Source organism: Pan paniscus, chromosome 8, assembly GCF_029289425.2.
Source record: "Pan paniscus chromosome 8, NHGRI_mPanPan1-v2.0_pri, whole genome shotgun sequence".
NCBI lineage: Eukaryota > Metazoa > Chordata > Mammalia > Primates > Hominidae > Pan > Pan paniscus.
In genome coordinates, this window is record NC_073257.2 from 97695867 (window position 1) to 97716516 (window position 20650).

General features: G+C 37.2%; 1 protein-coding gene across 4 annotated transcripts in view; it reads right to left on the minus strand.

The window, feature by feature from the left end:
- Nucleotides 1–20650, minus strand: part of GRID1 (glutamate ionotropic receptor delta type subunit 1) — a 777975-nt gene that overhangs the window by 111626 nt on the left and 645699 nt on the right. For all 4 annotated transcript variants that reach the window (XM_063607779.1, XM_034931017.3, XM_034931018.3 and 1 more), the window contains 2 exons: nt 18838–19162; nt 17489–17627 (listed from right to left, as the gene is read on the minus strand). In XM_063607779.1, coding sequence (XP_063463849.1) covers nt 17489–17627; nt 18838–19162 — 464 coding nt within the window. The remainder of the gene's footprint in view (nt 1–17488; nt 17628–18837; nt 19163–20650) is intronic.

The window sequence follows — 20650 nt, forward strand, 5'->3', positions numbered from 1 at the left end:
CCAGGACCAGATGGATTCACAGCCGAATTCTACCACAGGTACAAGGAGGAGCTGGTACCATTCCTTCTGAAACTATTCCAACCAATAGAAAAGGAGGGAATCCTCCCTAACTCGTTTTATGGGGCCAGCATCATCCTGATACCAAGCCTGGTAGAGAAACAACAAAAACAGAGAATTTTAGACCAATATCCCTGATGAACATCGATGCAAAAATCCTCAATAAAATATTGGCAAACCGAATCCAGCAGCACATCGAAAAGCTTATCCACCATGAGCCACCACTTGGGCTTCATCCCTGGGATGCAAGGCTGGTTCAACATATGCAAATAAATAAATGTAACCCAGCACATAAACAAAACCAACAACAAAAACCACATGATTATCTCAATAGATGCAGAAAAGGCCTTCAATAAACTTCAACAGCATTTCATGCTAAAAACTCTCAATAAATTAGGTATTGATGGGACGTATCTCAAAATAATAAGAGCTATTTATGACAAACCCACAGTCAATATCATACTGAATGGGCAAAAACTGGAAGCATTCCCTTTGAAAACGGGCACAAGACAGGGATGCCCTCTCTCACCACTCCTATTTAACATAGTGTTGGAAGTTCTGGCCAGAGCAATCAGGCAGGAGAAAGAAATAAAGGGTATTCAATTAGGAAAAGAGGAAGTCAAATTGTCCCTGTTTGTAGATGACATGATTGTGTATCTAGAAAACCCCAACGTCTCAGCCCAAAATCTCCTTAAGCTGATAAGCAACTTCAGCAAAGTCTCAGGATACAAAATCAATGTGCAAAAATCATAAGCATTCTTATACACCAATAACAGACAAACAGAGAGCCAAATCATGAGTGAACTCCCATTCACAATTGCTTCAAAGAGAATAAAATACCTAGGAATCAAACTTACAAGGGATGTGAAGGACCTCTTCAGGAAGAACTACAAACCACTGCTCAGTGAATAAAAGAGGATACAAAGAAATGGAAGAACATTCAATGCTCATGGGTAGGAAGAATCAATATCGTGAAAATGGCCATACTGCCCAAGGTAATTTATAGATTCAATGCCATCCCCATCAAGCTACCAATGACTTTCTTCACAGAATTGGAAAAAACTACTTTAAAGTTCATATGGAACCAAAAAAGAGCCTGCATTGCCAAGTCAATCCTAAGCCAAAAGAACAAACCTGGAGGCATCACACTACCTGACTTCAAACTATACTAGAAGGCTACAGTCACCAAAACAGCATGGTACTGGTACCAAAACAGAGATATAGATCAATGGAACAGAACAGAGCCCTCAGAAATAATGCCACATATCTACAACTGTCTGATCTTTGACAAACCTGACAAAAACAAGCAATGGGGAAAGGATTCCCTATTTAATAAATGGTGCTGGGAAAACTGGCTAGCCATATGTAGAAAGCTGAAACTGGATCCCTTCCTTACACCTTATATAAAAATTAATTCAAGATGGATTAAAGACTTAAATGTTAGACCTAAAACCATAAAAACCCTAGAAGAAAACCTAGGCAATACCAATCAGGACATAGGCATGGACAAGGACTTCATGTCTAAAACACCAAAAGCAATGACAACAAAAGTCAAAATTGACAAATGGGATCTAATTAAACTCAAGAGCTTCTGCACAGCAAAAGAAACTACCATCAGAGTGAACAGGCAACCTACAAAATGGGAGAAAATTTTTGCAATCTACTCATCTGACAAAGGGCTAATATCCAGAATCTACTATGAACTCAAACAAATTTACAAGAAAAAAAACAAACAATCCCATCAAAAAGTGGGCTAAGGATATGAAAAGACACTTCTCAAAAGAAGACATTTATGCAGCCAACAGACACATGAAAAAGTGCTCATCACTGGCCATCAGAGAAATGCAAATCAAAACCACAATGAGATACCATCTCACACCAGTTAGAATGGCAATCATTAAAAAGTCAGGAAACAACAGGTGCTGGAGAGGATGTGGAGAAATAGGAACACTTTTACACTGTTGGTGGGACTGTAAACTAGTTCAGCCATTGGGGAAGTCAGTGTGGCCATTCCTCAGGGATCTAGAACTAGAAGTACCATTTGACCCACCTATCCCATTACTGGGTATATACCCAAAGGATTATAAATCATGCTGCTACAAAGACACATGCACACGTAATTTTATTGTGGCACTATTCACAATAGCAAAGACTTGGAACCAACCCAAATGTCCAACAATGATAGACTGGATAAGGAAATGTGGCACATATACACCATGGAATACTCTGCAGCCATACAAAATTATGAGTTCATGTCCTTTGTAGGGACATGGATGAAGCTGGAAACCATCATTCTCAGCAAACTATTGCAAGGACAAAAAACCAAACACCACATGTTCTCACTCATAGGTGGGAATTGAACAATGAGAACACATGGACACAGGAAGGGGAACATCACACACCGGGGACTGTTGTGGGGTCGGGGGTGTGGAGAGGGATAGCATTAGGAGATATACCTAAAGTTAAATGATGAGTTAATGAGTGCAGCACACCAATATGGCACATGTATATATATATAACAAACCTGCACGTTGTGCACGTGTACCCTAAAACTTAAAGTAAAATAAAAAAAAAATACAAGATTAGCCTGTAATCCCAGCACTTTGGGAGGCCGAGGTGGGTGGATCACAAGGTCAGGAGATCGAGACCATCCTGGCTAACACAGTGAAACCCCATCTCAACTAAAAATATGAAAAATTAGCCAGGCGTGGTGGTGGGCGCCTGTAGTCCTAGCTACTCGGGAGGCTGAGGCAGGAGAATGGCGTGAGCCCAGGAGGCAGAGCTTGCAGTGAGCCGAGATTGTGCCACTGCACTCCAGCCTGGGGCACAAAGCAAGACTCTGTCTCAAAAAAAAAAAAAAATACAAGATTAATAAAATGGGATCAGAAATACAATACATGCTGATTCCAAGAGAAATACCTAAAGCACAATGATTCAAATATGACAAATACTTTTCAGGTAAACACATAAGAATAGTAATCAAAAAGTGTCATGCCAATATTCAATAAAGTAGATTTAAGGTATACAATGTTAAATTGGAAAATGATCATTTCATATTGGCAAAATATTGAGCCCTAATGAAGTTGTGGCTTATATAAGTGCATAAAGCAAAACTTAAGAGAAGATGGCCAAGCGTGTGCCCAATTCAGTGTTGTGTATGTGTCTGGGTAACACATACACCCATTGCAGTCAGTCACTTGTTTGCAGAAGCAATTTTCAGAAAGGTTGCAATGATCAAAATGTTTCAGATATTTTGGAGGATAGACTGTGCAGTGACCTCCACATATGAAATAGGAAACCCTCCAGATTACAGGGAGGAAAATTGCATGAAGAAGCATGGTATGCCCATGAATCACATGGCTCAGCAGATTATCAAAGAAGACTTTACCACATTTGATTATATACCATATATCAATGAAAGCAACTTGAGAGATTTGAATAGAAAATTTCCTCAAGTTAAAAACTGCAAAGCTAAAATTGAACTACTTGGGTGCTATGATCCACCAAAACAACTTGTTATTGAAAACCCCTGTTAAGGGAATGACCCTGACTTTGAGATGGTGTACCAGCAATGTGTCAGGTGCTGCAGAGCATTCTTGGAAAAGGCCCACTGAGGCTGGGCTTATGCCCTGCTGCAGCCAACAGTGACAAGACCCCACCTGAGGTTCTGCATTTCTCAGTAAGTGTGCTAAAGTGCAATAGTGTTCTACAGCTTGATACCCCAGCTCTTCCTTCAGTTGACTTACTGTTTCTTATCTTAAAAAATAATTGTAGATGGAAATCAGTTGTGTTTGGCTGAACAATAAATAAAAATATTTGATTCAGACAGTTTATGGGGTATATTAAGCATTCTTGGACTAGTTGAACCTTTCACTTTGGCCCAATTACAAGAATAGTGGAACATACAACATATAGGGCAATAAATTAAAGCAAAATAAAGTAAAACATCACTTGAAGACCTATGTAACATCTAAGCCCATCAAGACTTAGAGAATTTAGTCTACCTCTTCAATTAATTTGTGTGAATAGCTTGATGAAGGACAAGTGCCCTCCACTCACCTATGCTGTCTCTCTCTTTTAGCCCATGGAGCTCATAGTCTGGATTAGAATTATTTTAATTCACTCACACCCATAGTGCACAATTGTATATTTAAAAGATAAGAAAGAGAGGAAAATGTATTAAATCAATATTTGGCACTTTTCATACCTCTTAATTTTTGTCTAGGTTATTTCATGAGGAGGAATATAGACCATAGATAAACCAGAATAGAAGTATTCTTCTTTGCTGTTCTATATGTCTGTTGAGTGATATGTCTATATTTACATCCACATGTAACCCAAATGTCAAATACAAATTTACTTTGGTGATAAAAAACAATTTAAAAGTTGAAAAAAAAATACCACAAAACATTGCTAAAAAGAAATTAAAGGCACAAATAAATAGATATCTTATGCTAATGGATTGGAAGACTTAATATTTTAAGATGGCAATACTGTTCAGAATGATCTACTAATTCAATGCAATCTCTAACAAAATTCCAATGACATTTTTTGTAGAGATAAAAAAACCTAAAATTTGTACAAGATTTCAAGGGACCCCCAAATAGCCAAAACGTCTTGGAAAAAAACACAATTGAAGGTCTCACATTTTATGATTTCCAAATGTAATCCAAAGCTATGATAATAAAAAACAATGTAGTATTGGTACGAAGACGATATATAGACCAGTGGAATAGACTAGTGATCCCTGAAATAAACCCTCTTGGGTATGGTCAAATGATTTTCGATGAGGGTGCCAAGACAATTCAAAGAAGAAAGGATAGTCTTTCAACAAATCATAATGGAAAAACTGGATATCCACATGCAGAAAAATGCAGCTGTACCCTTACCTTACACCATACACAAAAATTAACTCAAACTGGCTCAAAGATTTAACACTAAAATCATAAAACTCCCAGAAGAAAACATAGAGGAAAGCTTTATGACGTTAGATTTGGCAATGAATATTATACCTAAAGTACAGGCAACAAGAGACAAAGGGATAATCTGGACTTCATCAAAATTAAAAACTTTTCTGCATCAAAAGACACTATCAGCAGAGTGAAAAGGCAACCTGCTAATAGAAAAATATTTGTAAATCATATATATGATAACGGATTAATATCTGGAATGTATAAAGAACCCCTTCAACTTAATAACAAAGAAAACCCATAAATGATTCAATTAAAAATAGGCAAAGAACTTGAATAACATTTCTCCAAAGGAGATATGCAAATTTGACAATAAACACATACAAATGCTCAAAATTTTAAATTGTGGAAATGCAAACCATAACCACAATGAGATGCTACTTCACATCCATTGAAATGACTATTTAAAAAAACAGACAAACAAACAAAAAGCAGATAACAACAAGTGTTGGCAACAATTTGGAGAAATTGGATTTCTTGTGCATTGCTGGTGGGAATGTAAAATGATGCAGCTGCTGTAGAAAACTGTATGGTTATTCTTCAAAAAAATTAAACATAGGATTACCATATGATCCAGCAATTTTACTTCTGGGTATATACACCGAAGAATTAAAAGCAGACATTGAACAGGTATTTGTACACCCATGTTTATAACGGTAGTATTTACAATAGCTAAAATGTGAAAGCAATCCAAGATTCCACTGATAGATGAATGGATAAATAAAATATGATATATACATTCAACGTGATATTATTCAGCCTTAAAAAGGAAGGATATTCTTACACAAGCTACAACATGGATGAATCTTGAAAACAAGAAAGTGAAATGGAAATAAGCCATTCATAAAAAACAATTGCCATATAATGCTATTAATATGAGGTACCTAGAGTAGTCAAATTTATAGAGACAGAAAATAGAATGGTGGTTTCCAGCATCCAGAGAAAATGGGAAATTAGTTCTTTCATAGGTACAGATTATTAGTTATGCAAGATGAAGTTTTCTGGAGATAGATGGTAATGTTGATTGTGGCAATGTGAATATACTTAGTGCCACTAAACTATACACTTAGAAATTCTTAAAATAATAGGTTTTATGTTACGTATATTTTACCAATAAAAATTTAAATCAGAATAAACAAATAATTTAGTAATATCTTCTAATACCTAAAGTTGTTCTTAAAACTTGTGAAGTTTATTCAACAAGTAAAAAAATAACAAATTTAAAACTAAATATAGAAGATTATCTACTGAATCAATTAAAAGTATTAAAATTAACTCCTAAAAAAGAGCACATCAAACAGTTTTATAAAAGAATTAAGGTCAGGGTGTGTAGGTGGAACAGAACTATATAAGGGCATAACTTTTGTATATTATTGAACTAAGGTTGGTATTAATCCAACACAAACTGTTATTAATTAAGATGTTAATTGTAGTGTCCTGTGCAACTACTAAGAATATAATAATAATATATATGATGTGTGTACATATACATATATATATCAAGGGAGTTAAAATGGTAAAGAAAAAATATCCATTTAACACAAAAGAAGGCAGTAACAGAAAACATGAGGAACACAAATGATGTAAGTCATATAGAAATCAAATAGCAAAATGGTAGAGCTAAGTCCTTTCTTAGAAATTATATTAAATATAAGTGGATTAAACATTTACTTAAAAGTAGAGATTAGCATAATGATTTTAAAAACATGATCCAACTATATGCTCTGTACAGATGCCTCACTGTGGATTCAGACAAGCACATTGAAAGAAAAAAGATGGAAAAAGATATTCCATGCAAGTGGTGATAGAATAGGTTGACTATACTCATATCCAACAAAATAGACACACGTGTACATACACACATATGCACTCAACATTACAACACATAAATATGTTATGTAAATTTTGACAAAACTGAAGGGAGAAATAGCGATACAAGAATACTTGGGGATGTCAATGCCCCACTTTCGACAATGGAAAGATCATCCAGGCAGAAAGTCAATAAGTAAAAGCAGACTTGCACAACAATATAGACCAGATGGACCTAACAAACATATACAGAACATTCCATCCAATAACCACAGAATACACATTCGTTTTAAACTTTCATGGAACATTCTCCAGGATATATTACCTGTTAGACCACAAAACAAGTTTAACAAATTTAAGAAGACTGAAATCATATCAAGTATCTTCACCAGCCACAATGCTATGAAACTAGAAATCAATAACCGGAGGAAAATAAGAAAATTTATAAAATGTGGAAATTAAACACATCCCTGAAACAACCAGTAGATCATACAAAAAATCAAAAGGGATACTAAAAAAATTCTTGGGGCAAATAAAAATGGAAACACAACATACCAAAAATAATAGGATGCAGCAAGAGCCCCTCTAAGAAGGAAGTTAATGTTGATTAAAACTACATTAAAAAAGAAACCTTTTAAATATTCTAACTTTATATCTCAAGGAACTACAAAAAGAAGAACAAACGAGCCCAAAGTTAGCAGAAAGAGGAAAATAATAAAGATCGGGGCAGAAATAAATAAAATAGAGACTAGAAAGACACTACCAAAGGTCAATGAAACTAAGATTGGCTTTTTTGGAAAGATAAACAAAATTGGAAAACCTTTAGCTAGACTAAGAAAAAGGTGGGAAGTTTCAAATAAATAAAATTATAAATGAAAAAGAAGCAACCAATACCACAGAAATAGAAAGGGTCATAAGAGAACACTATAAACAATTTTTCAACAGCAAACTGAATAATTTCAAAGAAATGGATAAATTTCTAGAAACGTACAACCTACTGAGACTGATTGCTGAAGAAATAGAAAATCTGAGCATACTAATAGTGGGTAATAAGATTGAAACAGTAATCAGAAACCTCCCAAGAAAGAAAAATGCCAACCCTTCTCAAACACTTCCAAAAAAATTGAAGGGAACACTTTCAAACTCATTTTACAAGACCACCGTTACACCTTTATATCAAAGCCTGACAAGGAATCTTCAAGAAAAGAAAACTACAGGCTAATATCCCAGATGAGCATAGATGTGCAAATCTTCAACAAAATGCTAACAAACCTAATTCAATAGCACATTAAAAAAAAAAACATATCCCATGATCAAGTGGAACTTACCCCCAGGATGCAAGAATGGCTTAACATACAAAAATCAAGATATGGGATACACTACATTAACAAAATGAGGGAAACAAATTATATATTCATCTCAAAAGATGTAGAAAAATCATTAGAGAAAATTTAACATCTTTCATGATAAAAATTTTCAGCAAATTAAGACTAAATGTCATGTACCTTAACATCATAAAGGCTATATATGAAGCCTATGGCTAACATCATACTCAACAGTAAAAAGCTAAAAGCATTTCCTCCAAGATCAGGAACAAAACAAGGGTGCCCACTCTCACCATATCTATTCAACATAGAACTGGAAGGCATGGTCAGAACAATTAGGCAATACAAAGAAATAAAAGATAAAGAAAATGTGATACATATACACCACGGAATACTATGCAGCCATAAAAAAGAACAAGATAATATTCTTTGCAGCAACATGGATAGAGCTAAAGGCCATTATTCGAAGCAAACTAACAGAGGAACAGAAAACTAAATACCACATGTTTTTACTTATAAATGGAAGCTAAACAACAAGAACACATGGATAGATACAAGAGGAACAACAGAACTGGGACCTATTTGAGGGTGCAGGTTAGGAGGAAGGAGCGTATCAGAAAAAAATGGCTATCAAGTACTATGTTTATCTGAGTGATGAAATTATCTGTACATCAAACCCCCATGACATACAGTTTATCTATAAACAAACCTGTACATGTACCCCTGAACCTAAAAGTTTTTTTTTAAAAAAAGAAATAAAAGACATTCAAATCAGAGAGAAAGAAGTAAAACTGCATATATTTGCAGATGACATGATCTATAAAGAAAATCCTTGACCTCACCAAACAAATGCAGGAACTAATAGTGCAGTAAATTTGCAGGATACAAAATAAACATACAAAAATCAGGAATATTTCTATAAACTAACAACAAAGTATTTGCAAACAAATCAAAAAACAATTCTATTTAAAATAGCATAAAAATAAAATTCTGGTGTATAAATTACACCAAGGAGGTGAAAAATCTGTATGCCATGCTGTAAACTATAAAACATTGGTGAAAAAACTGAAGAAGACACAAATAAATGGAAAGGTATCCTATATTCATGGATTGGAAAAATTAATACTATTAATATGTTAATACCACCCAAAGTGATCTATAGATTTGGTATAACCCATACCAAAATACCAATGACATTCTTCACAGAAATGGAAAAAAAAATCGTAAAATTCCTGTGACCACAAAAGTCCTCTGAATACCAATGCAATCTTAAACAAGAGAAGCAAATCTGGAGACATCACACTACCTGATTTCAAAATATAGTATAGAGTATAGTAATTAAAACAATATAGTATTGGCATAAAAACAGATATATAGACGAATGAAAGAGAATACAGCCCAGAAATAAATTCACACATTTACAGTCAATTGATCTTTGACAAAGCTGCAAAGAACACACAATGGGGAAGACAGTCTCTTTAGTAAATGATGTTGGAGAAACTGAATATCTGCACAGAAAAGAATGAAAATAGACTCTTATTTCACACCATACACAAAAATCAACTCAAAATAAATTAAAAACTTAAATGTAAGAGCTGAAGCTGTAAAACTTCCAGAAGAAAAAAAGTTTTTTGACATTGGTCTGGGGCATGATTTTTTGGATGTGACCCAAAAGACAGGCAACAAAAGCAACAATAGATAAATGGGACTGAATCAAATTTTAAAATCCTATACATAGCAAAGTAAACAATCCACAAAGTGAAGAGACAACTTGCAAAATGACAGAAAATCAAATAATGTGCTAATATCCAAAATATATAAGGAAATCAAAAACTCACTAACCACAAAACAAATAGTTTAATTTTAAAATGGGCAAGGACCTGAATAGACATTTCTCAAAAGAAGACATATAAATGACCAAAAGATATATGAAAAAATATTCAACATAACTAATCATCAGGGAAATACAAATGAAAACTACAATGAAGTATCACCTTACACCTGTTAGAATGGCTATGATTAAAAAAAAAAAAGACAAAAGAAAACAAGTGATGATGAGAATATGGAAAACAGTATGGCAATTTCTCAAAAACTTAAATATAGAAGTACCATATGATCCAGTGATCCCACTTCTTAATACAGAGCCAAAGAAGATGAAATCAGTATCTTGAAGAGATATTTGTCTGCACTACCATGTTCATTGCAGCATTATTAGAAATTGACAAGATATAGAACTAACCTTTTTTTTTTTTTTTTTTCTTTTGAGACGGAGTCTAACTCTATTGCCCAGACTGGAGTGCAGTGGCATGATCTCGGCTCACTGCAACCTCCACCTCTCAGGTTCAAGTGATTCTCCTGCCTCAGCCTCCTGAGTAGCTGGGATTACAGGTGCCCGCCACCATGCCTGGCTGCTTTTTGTATTTTTACTAGAGACTGGGTTTCACCATGTTTGCCAGGCTGGTCTTGAACTCCTGACCTCAGGCGATTCACCAGTCTCAGCCTCCCAAAGTGCTCGATTACAGGCGTGAGACACTGCGCCCAGCCAGAATCAACCTAACTTTTTATCTGCAAATAATTGGACATTATTGTCCCTTTGTAGGGACATGGATGAAGCTGGAAACCATCATTCTGAGCAAACTATCGCAAGGACAAAAAAACCAAACACCGCATGTTCTCACTCATAGGTGGGAATTGAACAATGAGAACACATGGACACAGGAAGGGGAACATCACACACCGGGGACTGTTGTGGGGTGGGGGGAGGCGGGAGGGATAGCATTAGGAGATATACCTAATGCTAAATGATGAGTTAATGGTGCAGCACACCAACATGGCACATGTATACATATGTAACAAACCTGCACATTGTGCACATGTACCCTAAAACTTAAAGTATAATAATAATAAAATTAAATTAAAAAGAAAATGTGATATATTATATATGTACATATATAATGTATACAAATGTGATTATATATTATATATACACATATATAATGTACATAATGTAATTATTTGTATATATTATATATACATATAATATATAAATGTGATACATTATATATAATTAATATATATAATATATAAACAAAATATATTTCCATTGTGACAACATGGGTGAACCTAGAGGATATTATGTTACGTTAACTCAAATATTATATTATGTTAACTCAAATAAGCTAGGCACAGAAAGACACATACTGAATGATCTCACTTATATTTGGAATCTAAAGAGTCAAACTCATAGAAGTGGAGAGTTTATTGGTTGCCAGAGAATGGTGGTTGCCAGGGACTGGAGTGTGGGGGAATTATGAGCTTTTTGTCAAAGAGTACAGAATTTCAGTTAGGTATGATGAATAAGATCTGGAGATATAATGTACAGCATGGTGCTATAGTTAATAAAATTGTGTTATACATTTGAGATTGGCTAAAACAGCAGATCTTAAATATTCTCATCACACGCAAAAAACTGATAACTGTGTGAGGTAACAAATATGTTACTTGGCTTCATTGTAGTAATCATTTCGTAGTGCACATGCAAATGGTATATTCAATGGAAGAAGAACAGTCTTTTCAACAAATAGTGCTGGAGGAATTAAGTGTCTGTATTAGTTTGTTTTCATGCTGCTGATAAAGACATACCTGAAACTGGGAACAAAAAAAAAAAGGTTTAATTGGACTTAAAGTTCCAAATGGCTGGGGAGGCCTCAGAATCATGATGGGAGGCAAAAGGCTCTTCTTACATGGCGTAGGCAAGAGAAAATGAGGGAGAAGCAAAAGCAGAAAGCCCTGATGAACCCATCAGATCTCGTGAGACTATTCGCTATCACAAGAATAGCATGGGAAAGGCCGGCCCCCATGATTCAATTACCTCTCCCTGGGTCCCTCCCACAACACTTGGGAATTCTGGGAGATACAATTCAAGCTGAGATTTGGATGGAGGCAGCGCCAAACCATATTATTCCACTCCTGGCCCCTCCAAATGTCATGTCCTCACATTTCAAAAGGAATCATGCCTTCCCAACAGTCCTCCAAAGTCTTAACTCATTTCAGCATTAATCCAAAAGTTCACAGTCCAAAGTCTCATCTGAGACAAGGCAAGTCCCTTCCACTCAGGAGCCTGTAAAATCAAAAGCAAGCTAGTTACTTCCTAGATACAATGGAGATACAGGTATTGGGTAAATACAGCCATTCTAAATGGGAGAAATTGGCCACAACAAAGGGGTTACAGGGCCCATGCAAGTCCGAAATCCAGTGGGCAGTCAGATTTTAAAGCTCCAAAATGATCTCCTTTGACTCCAGGTCTCACACCCAAGACACACTGATGCAAAAGGTGGGTTTCCATGGTCTTGGGCAACTCCGCCCCTGTGGCTTTGCAGGGTACAGCCTCCCTCGTGGCTGCTTTCATGGGCTGGCATTGAGTGTCTGTGGCTTTTCCAGGCACACGGTGCAAGCTGTTAGTGGATTTACCATTCTGTGGTCAGGAGGATGGTAGCCCTCTTCTCACAGCTCCACTAGGCAGTGCCCCAGTAGGGACTCTGTGTAGGGACTCCACACGACACATTTCCCTTCCGCATTGCCCTAGCAGAGGTTCTCCATGAGGGCCTCGCTTCTGAAGCAAACTTTTGCCTGGGCATCCAGGCGTTTCTACACATCTTCTGAAATCTAGGCAAAGGTTCTCAAACCTCAACTCCTGACTCCTTGATTTCCACATAGGGAGTCCACACCCCAGTAGGGACTCCAACCCCACATTTCCCTTCCACACTGCCCTAGCAGAGGTTCTCCATGAGGGCCTTGCCCCTGCAGCAAACTTCTGCATGGGCATCCAGGCGTTTCTATACATCTTCTGAAATCTAGGCAGAGGTTCCTGAACCTCAATTCTTCACTTCTGTGCACCTGCAGGCTCAACACCACGTGAAAGCTGCCAAGGCTTGGGGCTTCCACCCTCTGAAGCCACAGCCCAAGCTCTATGTTGGCCCCTTTCAGCCATGGTGGGAGCATCTGGGACACAGGGCACAAAGTGCCTAGGTTGCACACAGCACAGGGACCTAGGGCCCAGCCCATGACACCACATTTTGCTCCTGGGCCTCTGGGCCTGTGATGGGAGGGGCTGTCATGAAGGTCTCTGACATGGCCTGGAGACATTTTCCCCACGGTCTTGGGGATTAACAGTAGGCTCCTTGCTACTTGTGCAAATTTCTACAGCTGGCTTGAATTTCTCCTCAAAACATGGGTGTTTCTTTTCTACTGCTTTGTCAGGCAGCAAATTTTCTGAATTTCTATGCTGTTTTCCTTTTAAAATGGAATGCTTTTAACAGCACCCAAGTCACTTTTGAATGCTTTGCTGCTTAGAAATTTCTTCCACCAGATACCCTAAACCATCTCTCTCAAGTTCAAAGTTTCACAAATCTCTAGGGCAGGGGCGAAATGCCGCTAGTCTCTTTGCTAAAACATAACAAGAGTCACCTTTGCTCCAGTTCCCGATAAGTTCCTCATCTCCACTTGAGACCACCTCAGCCTGGACCTTATTATTCGTTTCACCAGCATTTTTGTCAAAGCCATTCAACAAATCTCTAGGAGGTTCCAAACTTTCCCACATTTTTCTGTCTTCTTCTGAGCCGTCCAAACTGTTCCAACCTCTGCCTGTTACCCAATTCCAAAGTCGCTTCTACATTTTTGGGTATCTTTTCAGCAATGCCCCTCATTCAGTACCAGTTTACTGTATTAGTTTGTTTTCACACTGCTGATAAAGACATACCCAAAACTGGGAACAAAAAAAAAGTTTTAATTGGACTTACAGTTTCACATGGATGGGGAAGCCTCAGAATCATGGTGGGAGGTGAAAGGCTCTTCTTACATGGTGGTGGCAAGAGAAAATGAGGAAGAAGCAAAAGCAGAAACCCCTGATAAACCCACATCAGATCTCGTGAGACTTATGCACTGTCATGAGAATAGCACAGGAAAGACAGGCCCCTATGATTCAATTACCTCTCCCTGGGTCCCTCCCGCAACACGTGAGAATTCTGGGAAATATAATTCAGGTTGAGATTTGGGTGGGGGCACAGCCAAACCATATCAGTATCCATAGACTGAAAAAAAAGCCCTCAGCCTATGCCTCAAACTTCATACAGAAATTCACTCAAAATTGATTGTGGAATGAAATGTAAAATGCAAAAATATAAAAATGTTAGGAATTTTAAAACGAGAAAATCTTAAGGATCTCTGGATAGACAAAGACTTAACATCAAAAGAATGATCCATGAAAGAACAAATTTCTAAATTTGACCTCATCAAAATTAAAACATTTTCTCAGTGAAAGACCCTGTTTACATCAAAATATCATGTTGTATACTGTAAATTTTTATTTGTCAATAATACCTCAAAAAGAAAAAAAAATAAGTAAACTTAGCAAAAGATCAGCATAATAGTAAATGGTTACTTGCTTTATCAATGTTTTAGAGGAAAATATTTAGCCAACTAATTATTGAGCTGGGTTCAAACTCAGTCCACTATTAGAGTCACTGATACTTTGTTATTTATTAATTATTAAATGGGAAAATTTTAATTAATTGTGTTCTGTTAATTTTTCAGTTAGTCAATTTGCTCTGAATACAATTCTGAAATCCTTTAGCTGATAATTTTGAAAATAACAAAAACTACAAATGAGAAAAAATTTATATATATAGATGCATGTCCTAGAATAGCTAAAATAATCCTAACAAGATTAAAATGGGAGGAATCACTCTACCCTATAGTAAGGCTTACGCTATAGCTACTGTAATCATGATAGTATGGTGTTGGCAAAGGGACAATCACATATAACAATGGAACAGAATAGACAATTTAGATACATACAAATATGTCCAACTGTTTTCTCACAAAATACAAAAGCAATTCCATGGAGGAAGGATAGCCTTTTCAACAAATAGTATTAAAGCTATTGGGCATCCATAGACCAAAACAAACAGACAAAAAAAAAAGAAAGAAAGAAAAGAAGAGAAAAAAAAAACCCAAAACTCTCAACCTAAACCTCAAACTTTATAAACATCTCAAAATTGATTGTGGACTGAATTGTAAAACGCAAACGTTTTCAGTAAAAAATAAAAGTAGAAAATCTTCGGGGTCTCAGGCTAGGAAAAGACTTGACATCAAAAGCGTGATTCGTGAAATAAATAATTCTCTAAATTGAACCTCATCAAAATTAAAACCTTTTCACGGTGAAAAGACAAGAGTTTGAAAAGACAAGCTATAGAGTGGCAGCAAATATTTGCTGACTGCATATCTGACAAAGAACTGGTGTCGAAAATATATGAAGAACTTTCAAAACTCAAAAGTAATAAGCAATCCATTTAGAAAAGATAAAAACAGATATTTTACTGAAGGGGATATATACATAGCAAATAAGCACAAAAAAAAAGTGTGCAACATCATTAATCATTCAGGAAGTGCAAAATAAAACCACAATGAAGTATGACTCCACACCTATCAGAATGGTAAAATGAAAAATAATGGCAACACCAAATGTCAGGAAAGATGCAGAGAAACTGGATTATTCTTACATCACTGGCAGAAATATAAAATGATACAGACACTCTGGAAAGCAGTTTGATACTTTCTTACAATACCCAACATGAACTTGCCATATGATCCAGCAATTGCACTCTTGGGTGTTTATCACATGTAAATGAAAACTCATGTTCACGCAAAAACCTGCACGCAAATGTTCATGGCAGCTTTTTTCATAATTGCCAAGAATTGGAAGCAACCCAGATGTCCTCCAATGGGGGAATAGTTAGACAAACTGTGGTATATGTGATATTACTCATATGTGGTATATGTGATATAATCAAAGCAGTGAACTACTAATACACACGAAAATGTGGACGAATCTCTAAGGAATTATGTTGAGTAAAAAAACCAAAGCCAAAAGGCATTATTCCATTTATAACACATACTGAAATGACAAAATTTTAGAGATGGAGTACAATTAATGGTTGCCAGAGTTGGGAACAGAGTGTCAGGGGAAGAAATGTGAAAAATATTTGGGTGGTTATAAAAGGACAACACAAAGGATCCTTGTGGTGATAGATCTGTTCAGTATCTTTACTGTGGTGCAGATACACAAGTTTATAAGTGATAAAATAGTATAGACACGAATGCACACATACATATACAGAGACACACAGAGAGATGAGTACAAAAGGGGAACTGTGAATAAAATCAGTCAACTGTATCAGTGTCAATACCCTGGTTTTGATATAATATTAGACTTTTGCAAAATGTTACCATTGAGAAAACTGGGTAAAGGATCCCAGGAGACCTCTCTGCATTATTTCTTACAACTACATATGAATCTATAATTATCTCAATAAAAATGTCAATTTAATAAAGATATTAGACAATATCATACTGAATCTTGAATCCTAGTCAAGGAGTTTAAACTCTTTTCAATAGCTAGTTGAGACCCATAGAGGCTGGTTGAGTATGGACGACTTGATTAAGAGCTATGGATCAAAAGAACCAATATGATGACAGTGAGTGTGATGAATTAAAGGGATGTTACTAAAGGCAGTGAGTCAAAAAACCATAATCAGAGATCAAGTTAGAGGCAATATTGAAGCCAATATTGTACCCAATGAAGTGTACAACAGATCCATGCCTATGACCACTTCAGCAACCACACATCCAACCAAATTCACTCTGTCCAAGTTCTTTTTTTTGTAATTTACACTATTTTTGGGAAACTGATCATAAAATACAGTCACTTCCAAGAGTTATTTCACTATATTGAGCTCATTCTTTTATGCCATAATCTTAACATTTTGTAAACATGAAGACACGTTTTTAGTCTTGGTTTCAATAATTTTATAATCATATAAATGTGCATGAAATATGTTTTCTACTTATTGTGGCAACTGGCATTTTTGAAAAAAATTATTTTAAGGTGTTCAAAGATTGAAAAAAGCATATATTAGACTTCTGGTTTAAATTAATTTTAACTAAATATTTATAAAATTTTGATTAAATAAGTTTGTAATCAATGTTTAAATGTCTGAGAAAATGTAATTTGTTAATTGATTTCTTAGCTTTGTAGCCAGCATTAAATTTTCAGGAAATATTATTTAATGAATTTATACATTTATGTAATTGTGCCTGAGATAAAATACAACAGAAGTGAAGCTCTTCTCCATGGACTAAAGATTCCAGGAGACCATCAGTTTGCAGATCAGGGCTCTCTCCATCATACCACACTGCCCTGGAAAGGTTTACATCCTCTTTAAAGCCTCTCTGAGCTGCTGGCTCCAGATCAAGGAGGAATAGGCTTACCTTATGGGGTTGTCCATCCTGGACACTGTGAGGAAGGCAGCAAGGTTGGCTGTGTAGGAGGAGCACACAATGAGCGTGAAGAGCCACCAGCTGCCCATCACGATGCGCATGGCCACGGAGTTCACGGAAGATTCGCCACCTGCGGGAGGCAGACAAAGTGGATTGGCCAGTGGCTTCTGCTCTCCCTCCCATCCCCAGGGAGGTGTTCTGCCCTGCAGCCAGGCACACAGGCCATCACTCGTGATGGGCTGGAACCAGGGAGGTGACTGTCAGCTGGGTCTGGGCATCTCTGCCAATTCTGGGATAGGATCCTAAAACCATGGATCTTGGACAAGGTCAGAGGACCACAAAATATGAAAAAGTTAGGACTGGGCTTCTAGTGGTGCGAAGTTTGTCAAAACACCAAGGGTTGGGGTCTGAATATCAAAATCTTTCAGTTAGAAGATTCTACCTCACAGTGGCAAGAACTTCTAGGGCTGCAGCCTTATGTAAGATCCCTTTCCAATTTCAAATTCATATATAGCAGACTCGGGAATTCTGTAAATATAGAAATAACTCCTACTACATGGAGGGATCCCTGGCTTTCTTTTAAACCTGAGAAATGAGATGTCCCATATCACTTTTATTAGTATTGAGCCCTCATTAGATGGCTTTTCTTCCCCCAGAATTCTCAGAAATCAGGGCATGAGACTTTTAGTTAGAAGTTTAGCTTCTTTGAGGCCAATTATTTCTCCTTGGTCTCTAAAGTGTTAGGAGAAGAGAGCTTCTCACTGCTTATTCTCCTTACATAACCTCACAAAGCATTTGCCATGGTGCAAACAGGACGAAGACTCACATTAGAAACTTTGCAATTTGTTGCTCCAGTCAAAATGGCACAATCCTATAACTCACTACTGGATAGAAGTACCATCCAGACCCCTCAGAGGTAGGAGAATTCATACCTCAAGAATGGCTGAAGTACTGCTTAAATGATTGCAATACAATTGGGATTTTTTTTCCCCATTAAGTCATCAAATTTAAGCAAGATTCACAGTTTCATTGACAACCTCATGTGCATAGCAATCACTTTAATGTAGGAGGAGAGAAAAGTGCAAAGCAGAACTCCAAAGTTAATTTTATCTAAAGTGGAGAATCAGGAATTGAAGTTGAGCTCCTTATTGTTGTTTCATTTAATTTCTCTCTGATATTATTCAGAGAAATTGGGTGCAGCATGACATTTGTACTGTCCTAGAGATTAAGTAAAATTGCATTTCGAATGACTTTGGTAAAATGCACCTGAGAACTTTGCCAATGGATAAGTTCTTCCAGGCCCCTAGAGCTATTCAAGGATCAGGAAACCAGAAAGGTACCTTGCTGTACGAAGGCTCCATAGACAATCCAGATGGCGCTGTGCAGAGTGGCAGAAGCTGACGGCCTGGGCTGGGCAGCACTCTGAGCCCTCACAGCCTGTATCCTGTTCAACACAAATATCAGCACACCAACCACAGGGATGGCTGCTGCAATGCAGGCCCACACAGCGAAATCAAATGGAGCAAAGAGGGAGAAGATGCTGATTTTCTCCTCAGGCTTCTTAATTAGAATCCCCACTGAATAGTCCATGTACCGCTTGCTGAAGTCCACAACGCTCTCCCTCTCTGGGGTGATGGTGATGGCAGAGATGGCCAAGTCTGCTCTCTGAAAGGCAAAGCCATCTCATTTAGACGGCAGTCCTCAGCTTACTGCTGGGTTCTGCCCTGGGTCAAGGTCCACCCTCTGTCCTTTGAGTTGCTCTGTTCAGAGGAATGGATTTGAGAGCTGGCACCCTGAGAGTCTGAATATTATAAGGAAAATCCAACACTAAGTTGTCTGTTACTATTTCCTTCACCTTACAAGTTTCTCTCCTCTAAAAACTTCAGGAAACTGCTTCTACAGAAAAGAGCCGAGTAAAGTATCTTCATTTCTCTACGAATTATAGTTTATCTTCACTTTGTTGTTTTCCTACCAAACTTTAGCTATCTTCTTTTTATTTTCCCTATGTTTCCCTCTACCCTCCACCAAGAAGGCCCTTCTATCTTCTAGGCCTGTGTGCATCCTCCCTACATGTTAAGACCAGAGGCACACTCCATTTCTTGATCACACCTCTCAGACTCTATTATCCCACATTGATCTTTCTCTTTTCTAAAACACTTCAGAAGTTATATGGTGAGTTCTACAACTATGTTAGACCTCATTAACATATTAGCCAGTGAGTGTTTCATATGTAGACTTCATGCCAGAGAGTAAAATACTGAAAGAATAAAGGGGTCATATATTTATTCCTATCTTCTACCACCCTTAATTCATGGCTTGCAAACCCACAGGTTTATTCTTCCATGGTAAAGCCATGGTGTGAAGAATCTCTCTGGATGTGCCCTACTATGACCTCAAAATTACCTCCCAAGTTGTTTGCTTTCCAAAATGGGCTTCATTTTAAAAACAGATAGAAACCCCATTAAGATGGATCCAGACTGTGAGGAGAAAACTGCCAAGTTTGGGGCGATTACGAGTTTCACGTCCGGATGGGTGGATGCCAGGTGACAATAGGGCTTAGAGTCCTCCTTTAGTCACAAGAGCACTGAAAGGCAGTCATCATAATGATCTGGCCTCTTGACCCTCCAAGTGGGAGGCATCAGCAGAACCAGTTTCTTTTAGAATGACCAATAGTGACAACTGATTCAACCTCCAAGCTCACACTGAGGAAACACACGTGGAAGGATTTTTTCAAGGTTTAATATGTAGGCTAGGGACAGATATACTCATGTCCTAAACAGAAATCTAATACTATACCTTGAGTAAAGGCAGAAAATAGGAGGTGACCCTATCAACACTCTCCTCTTACACTTGTCACACTGGCATCTCTGGTTCTTGCCTCTCTTCTAAAAACTCTAGCATCCAGGGACAATTTTTAGGATTAGGGAAGTTTGGAGCATATTTAAGGGCTTAAAAAGAGATTTAATGGAGCAGGATAGGCTTACAAGACAAAATGAAGGGAAACTAATTTATGAAGCAAGGTTCAAAGGAGGCACAAAGGAATCAACTCATGACACAGGTGGAGGGGTTGTCCTGTGACAGTGGGACAGACTGACAGGGGACAGGGGACACTCCCTTCTGTGGGAGATGGCAGGTGCCTGCAGATGTAAATTT